Here is a 24,197-nt window from a genome sequence, read left to right as displayed (position 1 = left end):
GGCTCCAGCCACTTCAGCCTCCCTGAGCCTCAGTTCCCTCTGGTTATGGGAATTCTCTTCCTGGTACTGGAATCCTGAGCAGGGCGCCTGGTGTGGGATGGGGACCCCTCAGTCCTCAGGGAGGACCTTCCCAGCGAGGTGTCCTCCTGATTTTTATCCGCCACACATGGGACCAGCCTGTCCCCTCCGCCCCTCCTACCAGTCTCAATGTGGCTGCTGCTTTAATTCCGTAGTTGTAGGACTGCCATTCAGCTTGATTTCAGGCGGTTCTGAATGATGGTTGTTCTGTAGTTGAGTTGTGACTTTGATGTGGTCGTGGGAGGACGTGATACCGCGGTTACCTACCCCCCATCCTGAAGTCGTCAGTTCTGTTTCTAAGCAGCCCTCTCTTGGTCTCATCTGCAGCCCAGTGCCTGTGCCCAGGCACCGTGCTCGGCTCCCGGGACAGGGAAGTGAAGCAGCGAAGGGTTCTGCCGGCCAGCGTGGCCCCGCAGGCAGGAAACGCACACCGGGTGTTAGCGTGACTTGCCTGGTGGTGTCGTGGCCAGAAGGACTGTGGAGACCCGAGCTCCTGGGTGGGTCTGGGGGTCTGAAGGCTTTGCACAGCGCAGGGCAGATGAGATGGGAGTGTTGGTGCAGGAGGCCAGGCCCGGGAGGCAGGACGCCTGCGGGGCCAGGTGAGGGCTCTCTTCCTCCCGCATTCACAGGGGCCCCACATACACGAATCCCTCAGGCCCCTAAACACAGGGCTCCCCCGCAGAGGCTGGAGGTACCAGTTTCACGTGGGCAGTGAAATCTCCAAGTTTCCGCTTTGTTGAGTCACCTTGAAATGCTGTTGGTAGAAAAATCTGCACACGGGAGCCCTCACTGTGGTCCTGAGGCTGGAGGTGGTTCATTCACACCCAGGACAGGTCACCACAACCTGCCACCCAATTAAGTGACAATAAACAAAGCAAAAACTAATGGGAAAATCCATCCTGAAAACAAAATTATCTTGTAACAACTCTGTGTCGACTGCAACGGAATGTTCTCTGTTCATTTGACTTTTGACTATAACTCGTTCTAGAACAAATACTGTAAATTAAGTATGTGAATGTTCTTTGTATTCAGATTTGCACAAGAATTAAAACATCTGATCTTTCAATCCAAGGATGAGGCAAGAACTCCACACAAATTGGATGCATAATAATAAGATGTATTCCTTTTTTAAAAAGCATTTGGATGACAAATTATACATACTGATACCAGTTATTTAAAATGTTTGTGTTTGGTTTTCTATTAACTTTTGTGAAAAGAAGTATTCCTGTCAAGTTCGCTGTCTGGGCTTATTACCAGCTCACGGCTTTCTACTTCGGTATTGTCACAGGACGGGACCTTGGAATCCCTGCGGAGTGGAAATACAAACTGATTTCAAGTCTTCTAATCTCCACTCCATGAAAAATGCTAACACTGAAGCTATTTAGCTATTTGGGAGCTTGTCAACGGGAAGACAAATGCCTGGATTCCCTCCACTCCTTCCAAGAATCCACTTTACTCCTTCAGCCGCGAGCCCTCCCTGGCCACTGGGCACCTCCCTGTGGTCTGGGGGAGCCAGGAGAGGGGCTGCAGGCATCCCTGCGGCCCAGGGGGAGGCGGTCGCCATGTTGGCAATGCTGCACTTACCACTGGGCATCAGAAACGTGCCTTCGTTTTCAGAACAGTGGTGTGTGCATTTCTGACTCAAACACGGGGCTGAGGTTCGGCACTTTCAGAGACACTTTCAAAGCGTGGACTTGGGAACCTGGACGCTTTCTGCACCACACACCTTGTTACATTTCTGCAGAAAGCTCTTTGCAGGCTCGGAAGAACCAGGGGCCAAGGGTGGAGATAACAGCTGTTTTCTACATTGTCCATTGTTTAAATGACTGTCGCTGTAACCCTGTGGGCAATAAAGGATATCATGAAAAGTCTGGCATTCGGATGGTGGATCTTGTACTGCCCCAGCAGAGGGGGAGGGAGTGTGAGACCTTCCACAGAAAGCAGACCCTCAGTGGTTCTCCTGGCACAGTGACAACCAAGCCCTGCCGCTGGCCAACGCTGCAGGTGACGTGGTAGCTAGGCAGTGGCTTTCCTAAGGGACTAAGTTAACTGACTGGCCTTGGCAGAATCAAAGGTGACAGAAGGCTTGGTCCTCAGTTGTGCTGGGGAGACGTCTTCACGACCATCACCACTACGTCAGGTATGCCAAATGCTGGCCCCTTTCTCTGTAGAACACAGAACACGTGCGTGAGTGCGCATGCGCGCACACACACACACACACACACACACCGTGTGTACAGGAGAAAGCTGGGAACGGGCCAGTTCTGACCTCTTCTCTCCTTTTGCAAGTGGAACAGAACCACACATCCTGTCTCTTGGCCTCACTTAACGGCCAGGCCCTCACCACCATCCCTGTCCAAGGGCAGTCTACTGACCTTCAAAACAGCCCGACCTATCGAAGCTGGTGAGCCCGGCCAGTGTGGCTCAGTGGCCGAGGGTCAACCCATACACCCAGAGGTCGCCGGCTCAATTCCCGACCAGGGCACATGCCCACCCTGTACTTGTGGGCCTGATCCCCACTGGGGGGCCTGCAGGAGGTGGCCAATGTTCTCTTTCGTCAATGCTTCTTTCTCTCTCTCTCTAAAATCAATAAAGAAAAAGAAAATTGGTGGAAGCGCCCTGCTGCACCTGGCTTCCCTGAACACAAGATATACCCGCCCTGGCTGGTGTTGCTCAGTGGTTAGAACATCAGCCCGCGGACCAAAGAGTCATGCGTTCAATTCTGGTCAAGGGCACGTACCTCAGTTGCAGGTTGGTCCCTGGCCCTGGTTGGGGTGGTGGAGGAGGCAACCGGTCGATGTGTCCCTCTCACATCAATGTTTCTCTCTCTCCCTTTCTCTCCCACTCTATCTGAAGTATCCTCGAGTAAGGGTTAAAAACAAAAACAGGTGCACCCAGGGGGAGTACAGGGTGGGAAGGTCACCAGGGCTGAGCTGGGTTAGTTCTCATGGGACATGGGTCCCAGGTGAGAGGTCAAGCCGCCGCCTGTGCACTGCGTGCACAGCCCTGCACAGACTCCCAACAACACTTAGAAAAAAGCTTCCGGTTTTATTTTGTAACAAACATACATAGGACATAATAAAGGTCACTAACTGAATGAGACCCAGTGGGCAGGTTCTCTGTGGTTCTGAAACAGCCAGCCTCTGAGCAGCCTCCCGCCAGCTGGTTAGGAGCGCACACTGAGTTAGAGCTGATTACGCTGGGCACACAGCAAATGAACATATTCCTTTTTTGAGTACTTTTCATTCAAATTGCTTGAACATGTTGTGTTATTTCAAGGGAAGTTGTGGCTACGGTGCAGAGTGTTATTAATAGTAGCTCCTGAGGTCTGGGCCCCCAAGGCAACTCAGAACTATGATGGAGAGTCCTAAAGACATGTGCCCAGAGGGGAATGTCATATGTGACATTTTGACTCTCTGATGCCTATTTTCCTAACCCAGTCCCTCAGTGCTTAGCTTTCTAGGAATGCCCTGGGTTTCTCCTGTTACGCGGTAAAAGAATAAGCTCCTTTTCGGGGATGGAAAGTAGGTAACCAACCTCTGAAGAACGTCTCCTTACAAACAGGATTTATGTCATCAGCAATGAGAGTGAGCAGAGTCTCGGCCAATACATGGAGCTGCCCAGGATGCTTGGTAACGTCCCGTCCTGAGAGGAACTTGCATCAGACAGAACGGGGTCTATCTCGCTCCATAAAATGTAGTGTTAGGACTACTCTCTCGTCTTTACTTGGGTAACACTCTCACGGGTCCTGAAAACTTCAGGGGTTCTCCTGGGAGGCTTCCCCCAAGTAAGACTCCTTTTGAAGGTTTGTGGGTTTTGTTTTTACATCAACCGTGTGTGTGCTTACGGATGTGTTTCCTTTCATCGGTCTGTGTTTGTGTAGAGTCCTTGGGGAACAGCCTCGGGGAATCCCTTTCCAAGGTGGACAGGGCACAGCGTCGAGCTTTGCTAAAGAAGTACAACAGCTCAGTTCTCCGAAGGAAGCCACCGCTCACATTCCGCTCCTGCCAAGGGTGCGGCTCTCCGGGCGCCACGACCCAGCTGCCGGCCCCTGCCCCTCGGATGGGGCAACACAGGGTTACAGACGGTGCTTTCCTGACACAGAATTGACCTTAACATGGGATCGCAGTGCTGCTTTGTGAACCTGTCCTCGTTGAGTAGAAATATTCCACTAAACAGCTTTCCTTCTCCCAAGTGGGTTCATTCCTTAGCTGGTCAGGGGCTCCGGCTCCTGGAAAACCTTCATCGACGTTTCTGTGATTTGGGGAAACCTGTGAATAATCACATAATTTGGCTTTCGGAGGTCCTTAAAACTGCATGGACACGGGACAGGTCCTCAGGGACCTGCACCCACGGAACTCGGCTGTTCTTGCCGGGATCCTTCCAGCACCGGCCTGCTCCTGGGCACGCGTCAGGACGGTGCGAGGTCAGACCCACAGCTCTGGCGCCGGCCTGGGACGAGGCCTTTCTGAGAATTTTGGCATTAAAACCCTGCTCAACTCCAGACTTCACGTCTGTGTGAGCTGGGAGTGGCGTCCACCTCGTTCCCAGGCAGGTCCTGACAGCTGCGGTGCGGTCAGAGCTTTGCTCGTGTTACCTGTGACCAGCAGCGAGGACAGCAGTTCTGCCCACGCCCACAGCAGACGGGACGAAACCCCGGGGCGCCGCAGCACACGGACGCTGGAGGGACTCGGGAGGGCGGCAGTGCCCCCGGCAGCTTGGCACATTCGGACTTGGGAGTCTGAAGCGGACAAGGAATGCTTCTACACTGAGATGGGTGGGTGAGCCCCAGTCCCAGCCTAGAGAGAGGCCACACCAGGCAGGCTGTAGGCAAAATAGATCTCCTGAGTCCCTGCTCTGGCAAAGCCCTGCTGGGCCCCGCGACAGATAAGCACATGCCGCCGGGGCCGCCGCTCCTGCTGCGGACACGACGCAGCCCGAGGCCACGCCCTCACTTGCACAGGCTCCCGTTCTGCAGGGTTCTGTTTCTGTCACTCAAGCAAGGCGAGGTGACCGTTTGGGGGGTGTCCTCCTTGCTCTTCGGGGAGGGGCTGCTGTTGTTGCTGCCGCTGGATTTGCTTTTGCTCGGATCGAGAGTGAGCTGGACCGGCAAGGAGCGGGCACCCTGGGCCCGGACCAGGCAGTTGCAGACCAGCCGGAAGAAGGCGCGCCGCATCTCCTTGCTGGCCAGCGTGTAGATGATGGGGTTCATGGCGGAGTTGAGCACCGCCAGCACGATGAACCACTTGTCCTTGAACAGGACGGCACACTCCTTCACTTTGCAGGCCACGTCGATGAGGAAGAGGATGAAGAGCGGGGACCAGCAGGCGATGAACACGCTCACCACGATGACCACGGTGCGCAGCAGGGCCATGGAGCGCTCGGGGTTGCTGGGGCTGGCCACCCTGCGGCTGCTGGACTGCACCAGGCAGTAGATGCGAGCGTACAGGATCACGATGGTCACCAGGATGGCGGTGAAGATGCTGACGCAGAACACGATGTACTTCTTGGAGTAGAGGGGCAGGATGGTGGAGCAGTCGGGGAGGTTCTGCAAGCAGTTCCAGCCCAGGATGGGCAAGGTGCCCAGCGACACAGCGATGAGCCAGCACATCCCGATCAGAACGAAGACTCGGTGCTTCTTGTTGGCGTCGTAGGGCCTCATCTTGATCATGGTCAAGTGCCGCTCAATGGCGATGGCCAGCAAGCTGCAGGTGGAGGCCCCGAGGGCCACGAACATGCTGCCTTCCCGCAGGAACCAGACCGTCAGAGACAGGCTCAGCGTCTTCTTGCCTGACATCAGAATGTTGACGGTGTAGGTGATGCCAGCCAGCAGGTCGCACAGGGCCAGGTTGCCGATGAAAAAGTACATGCGGTTGTGAAATTTGTTGTTTTTCCAGATGGCGATCAGAACCATCAGGTTCTCCAGGACGATGAAGCTGCAGATGACCAAGAACAGCACCGTGGTGACAGTGTTGCCCTCGGGGGCGTCCTTCAGCCGGCCGGCCAGCTTGCCCACGTAGCTGTAATGTTCGTACAGAGTCCTGTTCCCAGGGAAGGGTCTGGGGCGCGAGACAGGGACCCTGGACATCACTTGGAATTCACGGGCGGTCAGCTCCGAATCCACCAGAGGGCGCCTTGGGAACGTCCATGTCTAGCAAAGAGGCTCAGGCTGCAGTGAGGGTCCTGGCCAGACCCCCGCTGGGGCGAGGAGAATGGGCTCCTGCAAGAAAGAAAGAGAGGGGATCCCAGTGATAAGACACACCACCTAAGAGCAGGGTAGCAGCAAAACGGGGAGAAGGCACCCAAAACGCTGAAGCACAGGGCCAGCTGGTCCTCGGCGGCTCAGACAGGGCCTCTTAGCAAGGCCAGGTTCCTAAGTGGCTGCGGAGGACCTGGAAGCGCTGGGGTCTGCGGCTGCCAGGAGGGAGGCTCAGCGCCAGAGTCGGCCACTCACTCCGGCCCCCGCGCACAGACCCGAAGAATGCCTCCCTCTGGAAGTGCTGTCTGTTAGCCCTCACCTACCACACGGGAGCTGGAGAACCATTCTTCTCGGCTACCGAGAGGAACTGAGGATTATCTCAGGCCGAAAAACTAGGCTGGACTCCAGAGGTGCTCTGGGGAGTCTTAGTGACATCGCAGGACACGCCCCCACTTCCCAGGTTGCCTGTCCTGCAACCAACCAGGGCCAAGGACAGAAATCAGATCCTGATGGCCCACAGGCCTGCAGGCTGGGAGCCCCGGCACGGACCTCGGACCACGGACCACGCTGCCACCTGAGGAAGGGCAGCTGAGGACACAGAGCCGCTTGGCGGGTGCGCGCAGAGCTGGGAGGAGGAGCGCACACCTGGGAAGGCAGAACCCGCTTCCGTGAGGCTGGAGGAAGGCGGAGAACGCGAGGGCAAGCACGTGGACTTTGAGTCGGCTTAGCACCCGAAGGCCTGAGCGTCAGCTGTAACTGTCTAAACCCCACAACCAAATCCGCACACGTGGGCCGAGAGCAGCCACCACCCTGGAGCACTAGTGAGACAGTGAAGGTAGCGAGCCCTGGACGGCCCTGAATTTTAACCCTCCCCTAGCCGATCCTGGACACTCCCCACCCTGCTGTCAGCCTCCAGGGCGAAGTAGACCCAACCACCAAGGTGCAAGGTTGGTCAGTGGACGTACCAACTCTACATTTAAATTATTTGAATATATAAATGTCTAACTCACATCCAATGAGGTTAATTTAAAACAGTCCACTGTGTGTATCCAGTGAAGTTTCTTTTTGTACTTTTTAACATTTATTTTTATTTTTTTAAAAAATTTTTTTCTTCTTTATTAATTTGAGAGAGAGAGGAAGTAAGAGGGAAAGAGAGATAGAAACATGGATGAGAGAGAACATCGATTGGCCGCCTCCTGCACACCCCCCCACTGGGGATCGGGCCCACAACCTGGGTATGTGCCCTGACCGGGACTCGAACCAGCGACCTCCTGGTGCAGGGTCAACGCTCAACCACTGAGCCACACCAGTCATATCGTACTTTTTAACATTTAACTCACAACCCAGATTAGGGGCAAATGGACCCTCTGCCATGATTTGGGGCTCTGTACTTCGGGGTGTGATGGGATCTGAAGGCCTCATCTACTCACTGAGCCCAGACAGCTCTCAGTGTCTGGAAGGACCTCGGGTCCCTGCCCACGGGACCCTCCAGGTGACTGCTCCCTGCCCCTCAGATGCTGGTGCAGGCCTGAGGATGCAGTCAAGGCCTCCCCTCCCTTCATGCGTCTGGAGGACCTGGTCCTGAGATTGGGCAGAGGTGGCCCCCCGCTTCTTCAGGGGGGTTTCATCCAGCCTCCAGGGGCTTCGACCCGCACTGGTTCTGGGAGCCCGGGGGGCCTGGCACCCGAGCTGACGCCTGCGTTCTGCCCTGACCTTCCCTGGCCCCTCCATGACAGCTAAGGCCCTGGAGGACGTGGAGGTCAGCTTGAACGCCAAGTGTGTCAGAAAACTCTTCGAACTTCCAAAAGGAACAGCAGGCGGGTTTGAGGTTGGAACAGCCCTGGCGGCTGGAGGAGGCACCTGTTGTCTCCCTGGCTGCCTCCCCGGCTGTGGCCCACTCAGGCCGGGGCACCTTGTTGCCTTGGGCAGAAGGCAGCTGCCCCAGCCCTGGAACCCCACCCCCAACCTGGACTGAGGCTCATCCAGGACAGCAGACCTCTATGGGTTCTTCCGAGGCCGCAGGGAGAGGTCACCGTGGTGGCAGCTTTCCCACCAGCCCCCTTGTCTGTGTCCCTCCCCCACTTTGACTGGAACCTTCAGTCCTTCAAGCCACGTCAAATGCTACACGCTCTGCGACATTTTCTAGGATCAGCCCAGCGCCTGGTGACTGTCTCTGAGACCACACCGCTGACCCACACGCTGACGCTGTGGCACTCACAGCGTCCCGGGCACCTGGCACTGGGCACTCGGGTGCCAGTGAGCGTGGGAGCCTTGGCTAGGGCTGCTCCGCAGTGCTCATCTGTGAGCAGGGGTGAGGACCCACAGCCTCCTGGCCGGCACCACGCCCAGGAGAACTTGCCCCAAGGGCACGCCCACGGAGAGGGCGCTCAGCATGGCCCACGCGGAAAGCGCCCATGACACCACTGTCCTTGTTCGTGGGAAAGGCCCAGCACAAGGGCAGGGAAGAGAAACACGGGGGGCTCCAGGCCATAAACAAGCAGCGTCCTGAGCACGTCCTTCCCCCAGCGCTGGCCGAGGGCCCTCCGAGCACACCCCCCACCAGGCCACCTGCTGCCACGTCCAGGTGGCCACCCACTGTCCACTACTCCACCTCCTCCAGTGTGCCTCAAACTGTCTCTTGAACATCCGCTCCCTGCTCCCCGCCAGGGGTTTCTGTGATAACGGCAGGTGCGCCCTGATAACAGACTTGGCCCCAGGGCATCTGAATGACAGGGTGAGCCCTGAGGATTGTCCGTGAATTCACACCTGTGCGGGAGAAGGGACCTCGGACGTCGGGCATCAGAGAGGTTTCCGAGACCACGGTACATTGGAGGCTTGGCCTCTTGCCTCAGTTTCCCCATAATAATTCCATGTACCTCGTGGCTTCCCGACACCCGAGACCCTTTGCTGTGCCATGAAGTGGACAGAAGGGAAGTGAGTCCCTTAAACCTGCTGGACCTGGACTTCTCCAGGAGCAGCGAGCAGAGGGTGAAGAGACCACGGCTCTGCAGGCTGACATCTTTTTCTTCCTCCCCCTGCATACGTGGAGTTTTGATAAAATTGAGCAAAGCAGAAAAAAACAAGCAAACCATAAAACTAAGGACAAGCAATAAAACAACCACAATAAAAACAGTGTAAGATGTGCCAGAGACCCAGAATTCAAAGTCATGAATTCTGAGGGTGAACATATCTTCCCATTGTTTGATTGATCATTTTCCTTAAGTAAATATTCATAGCTCAAGGAGCATTTAAAAAAAATAGTTTATTGATTATTTGGGAGAGAGAGAGAGGAACCTCGATCGGCTGCCTCCTGCATGCCCCCCACTGGGGATTAAGCCCACAACCCAGGCATGTGCCCTGACCAGGAATCGAACCAGCGACCTTGGGTGTACAGGATGACACCCAACCAACTGAGCCACACTGGCTGGGGCGAGGAGCATATTTTTTCCAGAATATTTTTATGCTAAATGTGTCTCCACATTTTGTGTAATTGGAAGTTACCCAGTTGTCTTTGGAATTTAAAAGCATATTTTTTTTTTGGATTCTCAACAGTAGAAAGTAGACCCATCCTGAGAATCAAGTGCTGGCTGAAAGCCAGACTAATTTTATATGCGTCTGAACACTGCTGTGCCTGATCAAAGCATCTTGCAGGGGCCAGTTGTCCCACCCAACCTAACACCCGAGGCTGGCTCTCAGGTGCCCCCGAGCCCCTGCCAGTCACTGCCCACTCCCAAACGGGACCGCTGTCTGGGCTTCACTCCCTAGTGGGCCTGCTGCTGCCTTTCACAGGAAGGAGCCGGCAGGACACAGCTGTGCCTGGGTCTCCCTCCGGAGGGGAGCTCCTGCCAGTCATGTGTATGGACACTGATCGGACAGAGGCACTGTCTCTTGTTTGTGGACACGCGTGGCTTTTCCGTGTCTGAATGCCCACGTCCTGTGAGAGGACGTGTCTGTAAGTCCACAGTGCAACTGATTTCGAGCATGTTGTTGTGGGTACCGTGTGTGGGCTCTGATGCCGAGGCCCCCAAGGCTCACCAGGCTTGCTGGCGTCCCGCCACTGTTTGCGTGGAGCGGGAGTGCCCCAGAGGGCGAGCTTTACACACCACAAATGGCCACACTGTGTTTTATTTTAATAGATTGGTGTCTGGGGCTGGCAGGAACACTGTACAAGTCTGATCGCTGCTTAAATGTCACCTGGACACTTCAAGCCCGACGCTGGGACATGAGGGCGGGCTGGTCTCGGACATCCGCAGAAAGCTGGGCATGCTGTAACAGATACGCGGGCTCGTTGGCCGTGTCTCCAACAAATCCAGGTTCCGACAGTGCTGCGGCCTCCCGCTGGCCTGGCATGTCCATCTGTCCAGCCTGGAGCCCCTCGCCCCCCCTCCCCGCATCTCACCTGGAGGAGGCTCCCTTATCCACTCCAGAGACGGTTCCTGCGGGGCTCACTTTGCCCTCATCAGCTGCGGTTCCAGTCTACCTCCAGGCGCTTCAACACCAACCAGCCCTTTTCTTTTTACAAAGGAGGAATAAAATTCCTTCTGGAGGGTGGTTCTGAGGTATGTCACCCCAGTGGGAGTTTGTCAAGCTGGGGTGCTCCTCTTCCCTCCATTCCAAGAAAGTACATCCTGGGGGTGGGGAGCCCGGGGCAGCCGATGGGTTCCAGATGTGCTTTCCACACTAATTCACTTTCTCTATGTCAATTTGAAAAATAAACAAACTATAAAAAGAAGCAAAAGCAAAGGAAACGATTTCCACAAAGTCTGGGATCTCTCTCTCTCTCTCATGCAAAAAAGAAAAGCAAACGAAGATGGTGAGAAATTTCTCCGGTCACACGTAAGATGCAGTATTTTTAAAAGGCACCGTCTTCCAGGAAAATCAATTAGTTGCTGCTCCAAACCGAATGAACACACCAAGCATTTGCCGGCAGCAAAAGTTCTTGGAAAGCGAGATTTTTTTTCTCTCAAAAGGAAATAATGAGCTGGCCATTTCACGGCCGCAGCAAAAGTCCTGTGGTTGTGAGTATCTTCCCTGGCTCTGCATTTCCCAGGTGACGCTCTGCTTCCAGGGGCAGTTCACACAAGAGGCTTCACACACTCTGCCTCACGCGCGTGCACACTGCTCGAGGCCAGCGGAGGGGCTTCCAGGGAGGAAAACGCTGCGGAGCATGACCCAGGCGAGGGTTTCACGTCCCAAGCTCACTCCCCTGGGCATCCAGGCTCGTCCATAGGAAGATAATTGCTTTTAATACAAGAGGTCTCACTGTCTTTGCTTCTCAACTAGGCTTGTCACACGTTCTCTTCCTTGCTTGCTCTAAGTAAAGGCACGGGGTTGACTTTCTACCGAGACTGCCACAGGACCACTGGGGGTGTGTGGAACTGAAGGCAAGTGCAAATCAGAGGTATTCTGCCGCCCAGCCGGTGTGGCTCCGTGGCTGAGCGTTGAGCCACGGATCGAGAGGTCGCCGTTCGATTCCTGGTCAGGGCACCTGCCTGGGGGGCATGTGGGAGGCATGCAGTAAGCATGCAAGAGACAGCCAGTTGATGTGTCTCTCTCATCAGTATTTCTATCACTCTCTCCCTCTCCCTTCCTCTCTCTAAAAAAAAAAAAATCAATAAAACATATTTTTTAAAAAAAATAGGCGTGCTGCCCAGGAAGCCCCGAGAGCTGGGTCCCTCGCATCTTCCCCAAGGCAGAGCCAGTGTGGCTGGTGCGCTGGGCGCTGTCCTTGCCCTGCTGGGGCCACCTCTGGTCTCCCAGCTGCCGTCTGAAAGCAACCGGAGGGAGCTGAGGCTGTGGCGGTGGCTGTCCTCGGCGGCACAGCTCGGAAGAGGCCTGTGCCCCATCCACCACATCAACCATAAGCTTTTCTGGAGGTGACCACCCTTCCACATGTCCTTCGCCTCAGTGGGGACAGAAGCATCCCCAGTAGCTTCTAGCTACTATGCTGGCGAAGTCCTGGAATATACGGAAAACTCTGCCCCCGGGGAATGGAGTAGCGCCGGCAAGGCCAAAGCGCCTCATCAGCGCGCAGGACGCCCGCCCCAGCTCTCTGCGCCGCTGGGATGGGGACCCACCCACGGGGCGCCACACTGTCCCCCAAGCATCTTGTAGCTGATTTGACCTAACTGACCTGTTGCCTGGGCTCTGACAGACAGAGCTTCAATTCCTCAAAAATAGGATAGTACCAAAACAAAGCAGAATTGGCGACTTTGTGTCCAGTAGCCGTAACAATAACAACTGAAACGTACTATTAATGGACACTAGATAGGATCCCACCCAGTGTATCATCGTATCATCTCCAAAAGCTACGGAAACTCTCTTAAGGCAACTGATTACTCCAACAGAAAATACATGGCACAGGAATCCCACGACAACTCCCTAAATGACAAAAGAATCATGAAGCCAAGGCTGGGAATGGGCTTCTGGGGGCCGCAGCACTACGCGTAGGTCCTGGCTCACGTCTCCAGCCGGCCTGGGGGGCCTCGGCTGGGTCAGCACGCAGTCACGATCCCAAGTCCTGGCAAAGTGGGGTTCTACAAGATGGCAACCCCAGATTTTTCACGATTATGACATGCTCAAATTCTCTCTTTTTTTGGTACTAAAAAGATATGCACCCACTGCAGAGACTGAATCATCCTGAGGAGGTGGAAGAGATGCCTTGGAATCAAGTGTGTCACGATTCCAGAGACAGGACAGTCAGTCCCGTCTTTTGATAAACCAAGTTTAATCAGTATGTCAGTCTCCTGCTACAGGAAAACGGGAGTTTCTACTATACGTGTGATATAAAACTAGGAGCCATGCGCTTAAGGAAATTCACAAACATAAAGAGGAAGCGGCATTTCAAAGATGATAACTGGGTGAGAAATCATTGGGTCTGTATCTCGAGAGGTGCAGAAGGGCTGACTTCGGATTTTAGATCTCCTGTGTCGGGCTACAAGAGCGGCTGGACTAGCAGCAAGCCCAGGGGAATATTTGCTGACCGAGAAAACCCAATGTGTGGCCCTCTGTGACAACAAAATTATTCATACTGGCATCGAGCTCCGCATCAAGTAAGGGAGAAACTGTCCAGATCCAGGCCCTTCTACATGCACCACCAGCACCAGCACCACCAGCCACGGCATGGCGTCCTGGTTAGTCCCAGATCCGCAGGACCCAACCCTGCCCTTGCACTTTCTAGGAATCACCTTTTCCTTAGTCATGCCTGCAAGATTTCATCAGTGAAGAAAAGATTGCTGAGAAGATAAAGTACGAACATGTGATTCCGTACAATGTCTGCGGCCTCTGTGTCCAGAAATTCCTAACTCTGGACGTACCCGGAGCTCCAGCTGGGGGAAGGGACTCTGTGCAGGATGGACCTGCTATTGTCTGAAATAACCTTCCCAAAGAGCTTCTGTTCATGCTGTTTTGTCCTCAAAACAAACCGTGTTCTGAAAAATTCTAACAAGAAGTTCCTCTTTTACATCTAAATATAAAAACACCACAAAGAAAGATGTCATTGGAAGTGCCCAGTGCCAGGGAGAGAGAGAGAGAGGGAGAAACACACCCAGAGGGAGAGCGCGCGACCATTTGGAGACCTGGTTAAACATGGCAAAGCTAGCCAGGTCCCTGCACCATGGAGAAGGCTTCATCGCACGTCTGAACACAGCGCACTTACTTTCCGCGGGCGCCTCCTGACTGCACCGGGACTTGACCTTCCAGCCCTGATTCTGACAGCCCTGACTGCTTTGTTTGGGAAATAAAAGAAAAATGGAATTTTGTGGCGTGTATGATTTTTACCAGAAGAATGACCACAACCACACATTTCCAGAATCCCCAGGTCCTCATTCTGGGAAGGCGCCTAACTTTTTTATCCTCACCGGAGGACATTTTTCCATTTTTTTGTTCAGATAGAGTGGGAGGGAGAGAGAGAGAAACATCGACGTGAAAGGGACACATCGAGTGCCTGCCACCCCCACGACCAACCAGGGCCAGGGACAAACTGCAACCGAGGTATGCGCCCTTAGCGGAACCGAACCTGGGTCTCTCTGGACCGCAGGCCGATGCTCTAACCTCTGAGCCAAACTGGCCAGGGCGCGCCTAACTTTTTAATTGTCCAAGTTAAACGACAGATGGAACTTCTCTAAGAAAAGCCACTTCTTCATTCAGGTTATTGAGAGGCAGCTGAGTTTAAAGACTCCAATGGTAGTTTAAAGAAAAGCAGCCCCCCACCCCCACCCCCACCCCCACCCCACACACACCTCCCACCCCCTGCCGTGGCTTGGTCACGGGAATGGACGGTTTGAATGAGGGGGTGATGCTGCTGCGGTGTGCTCGTCCTCCAAGGCCACTGTCGCTCCCGAAACAGGCTGAGATTTCGTGAGAAAAGTGGGCCCAGCTGCCCCTGCCCACCCCAGAGTCCGCGACCCCGGCCCTGCCGGCTCACCTCCGTCTGGGAAGGGTACCAGGGCGGCGGGCATCCTGGAGCCGTTCCTCCGCTCAGGTGCGAGCTGGGTTGAGACACCTGGATAGTCTTTGGGCTCAGAGGTTCGTACCCCGGCTTGGAGGTCTCGCTCGGGCTCGACCTGCTACCACATTCAGCTCCGGGGCTCCGTCGCGTGTTCCCAGGACCGGCTCCTTCAGCCTCTGCCGGCGCCAGCCAGCGCGCAAACTTTTCCAGTGTCCCCGGGGGCGGGCCGCTGTCCGAGTCCCCGCCTCCCCGCCTCCCCGCCTCCCCGCCCCACCTCCACCTCCACCTCCCGGCGCCGCAGACCCAACTTCCCCGTTCCCTCTCTCCACGTCCCCACCTCCACCCCCGACCTCCACCTCCCGGCGCCGCTCGCCAACTTCCCCGCTCCTTCTCAACCCTGTCCCCACCTCCCCGCCCCCGCCTCCCGCGCCGGGTCTCCATCGCCCGACCCTCCCCCTCCCCCGCCGTCCCCACATTCCTTCGCCAGGCTCCCCGCCTTCAGCCTCCCGCGGCCGTCCGGGCCGCTTGCCCCCGCCCCTCTTCTCCACGGCCCCCAGCCCCCGCGCTCCCCGCAGTGCTTTGGGGGCCGGCTCACCTTCTGCCTCTGCCCCAAGTCGACCTCCAGACCTTGCGCCGGTCCGGCTAGCTCCGAGCGCCGAACCCAGGACCCTAGGACCCAGCAGGGACAGGTCCGAACTGGACCCGGGGCTGGGCTTGGGCCGGGTGTGCTGACTGCGAGTGTCTGGGCCAGTTCTGACTATTAACAATCATTATGGTTTCGATCAAGATCATTTTCGCTTGAAGCTGACCGACCCTGGCTTGTAGGGGAGCGCCCCGCAGACTGGGCTTAGCGCCCGCCGCCTGCCTCCGCCTCGGAGCCCCCGGTGCAGAGGTCCGCTCCTCCGGCCCGTGCGCTCTGATCTCCGACCCACCCTGGACACGAAGCTGCAGCGGGCGATCTCAGCGACCCCTCCGCCCCACGCACGGATCGTCTCTTTTGTCATCAAGTAAGATGCTCCTTGCCGAGGCAACTACCTAACCTTCGATGGGAGACGAAACGTGACGGCCCTGGAGTGCGTGCGCACCGCAGCCTGCCCTGGGGCTTGGGGCGAGGGGGAGGGGAGGAAAAGGAGAGCCGCAAGAAGCGGGAACCAGGAGGCTCTCTATCCAAAACGAGGCTGTACATTCCTGAGCAGACAAGATTGGAGCCGCAGGCGTCCTAGAGCGAGGTGGGAAATCGTGGGGAAGGGTCTCCTTCAGATACCTGCCCATCATGTGCCCTCTTGCCTCTGGAGAAGGAGCCCAGAGCAGCCTTTCGGTGGAGCTGGGAGCAGATCCCTGTTTGCGGTGGGTGTGAGCCCAGATGAGTACAGACTTCCCGCACGTCCGCTGGCTTTCTCTATAGTTCCCGTGGCGTGGGAACACTGGCTAGAGGGCAGAGGGGCACCGAGCTCCGGCCCGCCCTTGGGGTCAGTGGAAGCGGGTGCCGCCTGTCCCTCTTGCCCTTAACCCACGCTGCCTGTGCTGCCTTGACCCCCTCAGCATCTGGCCTTCCAGACTCTCTCCGAGTGTCTTGTAGAAGCTCTCAGAAACCATTTCTGTCTCAAATTGCAAGTGGGACCCAGCGTGTCTCCATTTCCGACTCCTACAGCATAAAGTCAAAAAAAAGGGGAGGAGGGACTGTCCTTCTGGGGCCATTTGCTATCACCAGGGCAACAAGATAGTGTACTAGCCCTGTGTGTGCAGACTCCACAAGCCCTAAAAAATATTGGGCTCCTTGCCACAGGTGTCCTAAGGGAAACACAGGATTTGACACGGTGGCACTCCAGAAACCTCTTTTGACAAGGGGTCCTTTCCCCAAAGATTTCCTTGTCCTGGGAAACTCTCGGCACAAACAGTCCAGTCCTCTCACTGACCCAGCTCCCACCCCCACTCACTCCCTGCTCCTGGCCTTAAAACTCAGACACTGGACCCTGACAGGCGCCCCTCCAAGCTCCCACACAGCCCCTGGAGACCATTCACTCGCACTGCTTCTCAGAGGATAGCCAGTCCTCTCTGAGAGTCTGTGAATACATGTCTCCGCCTCTGCACCCATGCTAATGGGAAAAGCTCTTTACAGAAGAATGCCAGCCCCTAAATGTAGCCAGAATGGGAGATTTAGCATGCTCTCATCTTGCAGCCCTCTGGAAATAGGTCCGACCAAGTGATTAATGCACCCAGAGGTGGCAATGTGGAGAACTGGTTAGCCACACAGTGCTAACTGGTGAAGGAAAACATTTCTCATTTTCAGTGGCTTCCAGTACCTTCCCGTGACCCAGTATGTAACGGGATCCAGTGTGTAACAGGATCAAGTATGTGAATGTGTAACAAGAGTCATGCACACGGGGCCGACCTGACCGCGTGGGAAGGGCACTCCAGCACGCCACCGCGCCGATGCTGTGCTTGGCTGGAAGCGCTGGCCTTGAACCAGTCAAGCCAGCAGCCTGCTCTTGCAGTTGACAGTTGAGGGGATAGGGAAGGTGAATGACACCAGGCAGAAGCAGTCCCCAGAGTGGCCATTCTGTAGTCAACTGGCCTGGTCTCCTCGAAAAGATCAATGTCAGAAAAAGGGTGAGAATAGTTCTGGTACAGAAACAGCTGACACAATGCAACAAGCATTCATAACAAAGCATGGAGCCTGATAGCTCCTGGTCACCGACCATCACGAAAAACAATTTGGAGGACGTTTCAATGTGATGGAGGATCGAGTGATATTACAGAATTATTGTCAGTGTTATTAGGTGTGATAATAGCACAATGCTTCTCTAGGAGAATAGCCTTATTTTTAGGATTTTCCTGCTGAACTATTAAAGGGTGAAATGTGTTAATGTTTGAAATGTGTTCTTAAATTATTTTGCAAAAACAATGTATATACACATAAAGCTGATATGGCAAAATGTTAGCAATCTAGGTGGTGGATATGGGGAGGGAGCTGTACAGTGTATTCTTTTTCTTTATATGTTTAAACATTTTTTATTATAAAAGTTGGAGAAAACTAAAATGTCATGTACTAAATACCTTAAATATTTCTCCACCTCTGAACTCAGGCTATTAAATCAAAGCTAGGTTTATGGGAATAAAATAAAAAGATAGTATGATGTATATCTGCATACTTTTGAAAGCCACAGGGTCCCAAACTTGAATGTCATTTGAACAAATATGTTATATATTTATTTGTAATTTTAAAACAGGAAATACATGCACTTTCCCAACACTAGCGCCTATAGCTTGGCAACAGCTGCAGAGTGATTGAAGGACATCCAGTTGTAAGACTGACCACCAGGGAGCTTTCGGGCAGACTCTCCGCCTTGCAGAAGTGGACTGCAGGAGCTGAGCAGCCAGGGAGGCAGCCCCGTCCACCCATCAGTGCAGCCACCTCCCCTCCTCCTTCCCAGCCTCTGCCACTAGATCCCAGGGTACTCTTCACAGTCCCTAGGTCAGAGTTAATCTGCACTGTGTCTATTCTTCGCTCTGTTTTAACTCTGACCTTGATAAAGGTGCATGTTGTCTTTTATGATTTTCAGAGGCTACTCTTCAAGCGTGCACTCAGGACAGTGTGGTGTGAATTCACAAGGCTGTGGAGGGAGCTCTGGGTAGGGGCGGGGTACCTGGAAGAAAGGAGCCCCGGACAATGTTGGGACCCAGGCGTGGTTCTCTGACAGGTCACCACGAGTGAAATCGTTTGCGCGGTGCTGGAGAGGAATGACTTTGACACTGGTCTGGATATGGACTTGCAAAGGAACCTGGCCTTGTGTACACTAACCCTCTCCGGCCTGGAGGAAGCCCGTGCCTCCACCGGCGCTCTCACAGTAAGTGTTCCTTCTTTCACAGACACCCACCAGAGCTGAGCCTCACGACTCTGACTGTGACTTCCACGGCTACTGCGTCACCTGCCCGTCTTTATGCCTCCTGCACCCCTTTCTCCACTCTTAACGTCAGCCAGAAACCGGCAGGGACCCCCAGAACTGTTTTATTTACCTTTCATAGTTTGTAAAGATGTTTGTAACATTTAGACACCTAACCGGTATGTGTGTTCATGTACATGTGTAACTATGTGTGTGCATATGTGTGTGTATGTGTAAAAGTGTATACATATGTGCATGTGTGTATGTGCATATGTATGCATATAAGTGCATATACACGTGTGTGTGCAAATGTGTGCTTATGGGTATGTGTGTGGGTATTTTGGGTGTTTGGGTGTGTGTGTGCACGCTGCACAGAGACTGTACTTTTGTGAGGGAGGTGTTGTGTCCAACCCTTCATGGAACATGAGCACCTGGACCCTGGTTCTTGAACTGGCCCTCCTGAAATCGGTCAGGGTTGGGGCTGAAGGGGAGAGGTGCTCGGGATGGAGTTACTCACCAGTGGCCAGTGAGTTCCTCAATGAAGCCTACATAATGAAACCTCAGAATCTCCTCAACAGCAGGGTTTGGGGAGATTCCAGGTTGGCGAACCCGTCTGTGTGCTAGAAGGTGGCACACCCAGAGAGGGCGTGGGGACTTCCGCCCCTCCTCCCCATACCTTGCCCTACGCATATCTTCCGCTTGACTGTTCCCGAGTTGTATCCTTTATAATAAACCAGAAACATAAGTCAAGTGTTTCCCTGGGTTCTGTGAGTTGTTCTAGCACATGACCGAGCCTGAGGAGGGTGTAGGAACCTCCAGGTTTGTAGTTGGCCAGGCAGAAGGTCCAGTGGGGGCAGACAGGGAAGTGTGAACTCAGCCTGGGGAGGTCCAGGGGACGAGTGTGGGCTTGTGGGCTCGTGGGCGTGCACACTTGTGTGTTTTCTGTAGAAACCTGCCTACTCTGACGGCAAGAGGAGAAAGAATGGACTGGAACCCTTGATTCTCTCCATTCTTTTGATGGAGTAGAGTGGTCTGAGGGCTTATGGTGATGCCTGCATCCGAGTCCCACCAACTGGCTAGCTCAGCCTCCAGCAGCTCTGATGCTTTGAGCTGAGTGCAGAAATGTGCCTGCCTTGCTGGCTGCCACGCCTGGGAACCGGTGGGCTGGGCTTGCTGGAGCAGTTCTCCCGATTCCAGGAGACACTCGTACACACTGTCTGCGCTGTAACTCAACACAAACGCTTGGTGTGTTTATGTGGTCATGCACAGAGCTGCAGAGGCAGGCGGGTGTGTGCAAACCTGTCTGCACTCGGCTTGGACCCGTTCTGTTACTCCTCCCCCGCCCCGGCTTTTTGAACGAGCGTCTGCAACATTGTTGAATAATCTTGCTTTTTCTTGGCTGCAGAAGGGTTTCTTTGGGCGCGGGGGTGGAAATAAACATAATAGTAATTGTGGATTTTCTGACTGCTCTGACATCAAAGGCCTATGGGTTTTAAACAGAAAAGACTAAAGGAGTCTTGATGGGGAAGAAAGAGCAAATATCAGCACTGACCTGGTGCTGGGCACCATTCCAAGAACTACACACAGCTCCACTGTTTAATCCTCACAGCAACCCCAATAAGATCAAGAGCAACAACATCCCATTTTTCAGATGGGAAAACCAAGGCCCAGAGACGATTGTACATTTGCCCAATGTCACACAGCTGGTAAGTGGCAGAGTTGGAGAGCTTAGACTATTTGGAGTTTGTTGATCTATTTGAGCTCTTGGGAGACTGCAACTCTCTTGAAAAACATGGCACCAACTTTATGCATGGATGACCAGTACTGGGGACACCTGCGGAGAGGCCCAAGGCCTAGCTCCCTTGACCTCACTTAGCTGGAGCCTGAGGGCAGACAGGAGAGGAGGATGGACACCATCTGCTGACCCTCACTCTTGCCAGTCCCTACATCTGCCCTTGGTTCCGGACTGTATGTGGCTGGTTTGGGGGAGCCGGGTGGAAGCTGCCCAGATCCCTACGGAACAGTCCAGTTGGGAAACCTCTAGCCAGGCCAGAGAGTTGCAGCAAGGAGGAACGTGGGGAGTCCTGAGCCCACCGTCATTCCTAAGGAATAAAGAAGCAGTTGAACTTCGGAGCTTCAGGGTCTACATCGGAAGCTGGTATCTTGTATCACATTCAGTGGGTAAAATGTTAACTATGGAAGCCATTACCTGGGCCACAGAAACTGCCACTTCACGCAGTACGCACACATGTGAAAAGCTTTCCCCCCACATCAATTGAATGGAAACCATGCACAAGTCTTTCTTCTTGATTGAAAATGTTCTTAAAAGCTGAGTTTAGAAAAGGGAAAATGTCTCAAATGAACAATCTAAGTTCTTGCCACAAGGAAAGAGAAAAGAAGAGCAAAATACACCCGAAGCAAACAGAAGGAAAGATACAAGAAACATAAGAGCAGAAATGTATTACATTAAAATAGGACAGTAATCAGTGACAGAAGAGGTGATTCTTTGAAAGAACAATGAATTGACAAACCTGTAGCCAGACTAACAAAGTGAAAAAGAGCGAAGACAGAAATTATGTGTGTCAGGACTGAAACAAGGGTGTTGCTACACATCCTGGAGACATCAGAAGAGTAACAGGAAAAAAAAATTGAAGCAAATCCACACACGTACATTGACAACTTAGAGATAATGGACCAGTCCTTAAAAAGCACAAACTATGACAATTCTTTTTACATGAAATCAACTATTTGAATGAGAAGTGGAATTTGAGTTCACAAAAAAAAAAATCTCCAGACGGTTTCACTGAAAAATATAAAAAAGAATTAACACCAATTCTACATGATCTCTCTCAGAAAATAGAAATGCTTCCCAAATCATTTTATAATGCAAGTATTACCCTTATACAAAAACCAGGTAAAGGTGATACAAGAAAAAAGAAGATTACAGACCAGTATTTCTCATAAATATAAACACTTACATTCCTAACAAGACATTAACAACTAGAATTCAACGATACATGAAAATGCCTGGCCAGTGCAACTCAGTGGTTGAGCGTCCGTCCAGCCATGCACCAAGAGGTCACCAGTTTGATTCCTGATCAGGGCACATGCCCAGGTTGTGGGCCAAATCCCCAATGGGGGGCATGCAGGAGGCAGCCAATTGATGTTCTTTCTCATAGATGTTTCTATCTCTCTCTCTGTCTCTCAAATCAATAAAGAAAAAAAAAATTTTTTTAAAAGATACATGACCCTGGCCGGTTTGGCTCAGCGGTTAGAGCGTTGGCCTGCGGTCTGGAGAGACCCAGGTTTGGTTCCCACTAAGGGCACGTACCTCGGTTGCAGTTTGTCCCTGGCCCTGATTGGATCGTGTGGGTGGTGACCACTCGATGTGTCCCTTTCACGTCGATGTTTCTCTCTCTCTCTCTCCCTCCCACTCTATCTGAACAAAATATCAAAAAATGTCCCTGGGTGAGGATTAAAAAAAAAAAAAAAGATACATGAAAATAATTATTCTCGTGACCAAGTTGGGTTTATTCCAGTAATGAAATGCTGGTTTAATACCCAAAAACTGAGCAATATAATCCATATTACTAATAGCCTACAAAAAATGTATATAATCATATCAATTGATGCAAAAAAAAAAAAAGTACATGACAAAATTAACATCCATTCATGATAAAATTCTCAGAAAACTGGGAATAGAGTGGCCCTTCCTCAATATGACAAAGAACATCTGCAAAAAACTTACGACTAGTATCCTACTTGATGAGGGAAGACTGGATGCCTTCTCCTGAGGATGGGAACGAGACAAGGATGCCCACTTCATTCAGCACAGCCCTAGAAGTCCTATCTAGCAGAATAAGGAAATGAAAGGCATATAAATCAGAAAGAGAGAAATAAAACTGCTCCTGTTTGCAGATGGCATGATGGTCCCATACAAATCCTGAAGAATTTCCAAAACAAAAAAGAAAACAAGTAAACAAGTAAAAATGCCCAGAACTAATAAACAAGATTGCAGGATATAATATGAACATACAAAAATCAATTGTATTTCTAAAAAAATTATTTGGTGTAAATCTAACAATTATGCCCAGGACTTGTATTACTACAAAGTGCCGAAAAGAGAAATGGAAGATCTGAATAAATGGAGAGACATATCACAGGCATGGGCTATAGATTCAAGATAATAAAGCAGTTGATTCTCCAAATTTTATATACATATATATATGTATATGTATATATATATTATAAATATATATATAAAACACGGTTTCTAATAAAATCTCAAATTTTTTGTAGAACTAGACAAAATTATTCTAAATGTATATGAAAAAGTAAGTAGTATCACTAAAACAATTCTAAAAACAAAGAATAAAATAGGAAGAATAACTTCACCTGATTTCAAGATTTGTAATGTAGCTACATTAATCAGTGGTGGTATTGGCAGAAACACAGACACATAGATCAATGGAACAGAATAGAGAACCCAGAAGTAGCCCCACAAGGTACCAACTGATATTTGATTGAAGTGCAAAAGCAAGTCAATGAAGGCATGATTGTCTTTTCAATAAATGGTGGCGAAGTAATTGTATATCCAAAAGCAAAACATAAAAATAAATAAAAGTGCTTTGACCTACACCTCACACCTTATGCAAAAGCTAAATCAAAGTAGATCACATGTTTACATTAAAGTGTCAAACTATAAAAACTATAACATATTTAGGAGGTAGCACAGGAGAATGCCTTTGGGACCTGGGGTTTGGTGAAGCGTTCTTGGACATGATAGCAGGGCATGAGCTATAAAAGAAAAGAATCAATAAATTGTACCTCATCAAAATGAAAACTTTTGTTCTGCAAAAGACCCAGTTTAGAGGGTGAAAAGACAAAGGATACACTGAAAGAAAATATTTGCAAACTATACATCTGAGAAAAGATTGTCATGTAGAGTATATAAAGAATTCTCACATCTCAACAATTAAAATCATTCAAACAGAAAATGGGCAAAAGGCATGAAAAAGAATGTGGATGGAAAATAAGCACATGACTAGCCATTAGGAAAAAGAAAATTAAGGCCACAGTGAATTTTCACTACATACCTGTGAGAATAACTAAAAACACCCCCCCAAAAAAACAAAAAAAACTCCAATACTAAATGCCAGTGAGGGTGAGGAAGACCTGGATCACTCTAATGGGAATGTAAAATGGTGTAACCACTGTGGAAAACAGTTTGACAGTTTTCTAAAAAGTTAATCACGCTCTACCATGTGCCCTGGCTGTCACTCCTAGGCTTTCATCACGGTGGAATTAAAGCTCTGTCCACAGAAAACCTGGTTATGGTTGTTCACAGCAACTTCACTTATAATTGACAAAAACTGGAAACAACCCAAATAGTCCTCAATGAATTGTGAGTTGTTCAACTACAGCACATCCATGCCAAAGAATTTTACTCAGCAATAAGAAGGACTCACTGTTCATGCATGCTGAATGACAGAAGCCAGTCTCTAAAGGTCACACACACTGTAGGATTCCATCTATATACCATAAGTGGAGACAGAGAACAGGTTAGATGAGGCCAGGGGTTAGGTCC

At 51.9% G+C, this 24,197-nt stretch overlaps 1 protein-coding gene across 1 annotated transcript; it reads right to left on the bottom strand.

The window, feature by feature from the left end:
- Positions 1-3,135: 3,135 nt before the first annotated feature.
- On the bottom strand, positions 3,136-14,878 carry S1PR3 (sphingosine-1-phosphate receptor 3). The gene is made up of 2 exons (XM_036262136.1): positions 14,703-14,878; positions 3,136-6,298 (listed from the first exon to the last, which is right to left on the bottom strand). Exon 2 carries the CDS (start codon positions 6,164-6,166, stop codon positions 5,030-5,032), a length of 1,137 nt encoding a protein of 378 aa, XP_036118029.1. The 5' UTR covers positions 6,167-6,298; positions 14,703-14,878; the 3' UTR covers positions 3,136-5,029.
- Between the last annotated feature and the right edge of the window lie 9,319 nt (positions 14,879-24,197).

This window comes from Molossus molossus, unplaced genomic scaffold (assembly GCF_014108415.1).
Source record: "Molossus molossus isolate mMolMol1 unplaced genomic scaffold, mMolMol1.p scaffold_m16_p_14, whole genome shotgun sequence".
In the NCBI taxonomy this organism is placed as follows: domain Eukaryota; kingdom Metazoa; phylum Chordata; class Mammalia; order Chiroptera; family Molossidae; genus Molossus; species Molossus molossus.
Note: the sequence above shows the minus strand (reverse complement) of the source record. Positions and strands in the feature narration are given on the sequence as shown.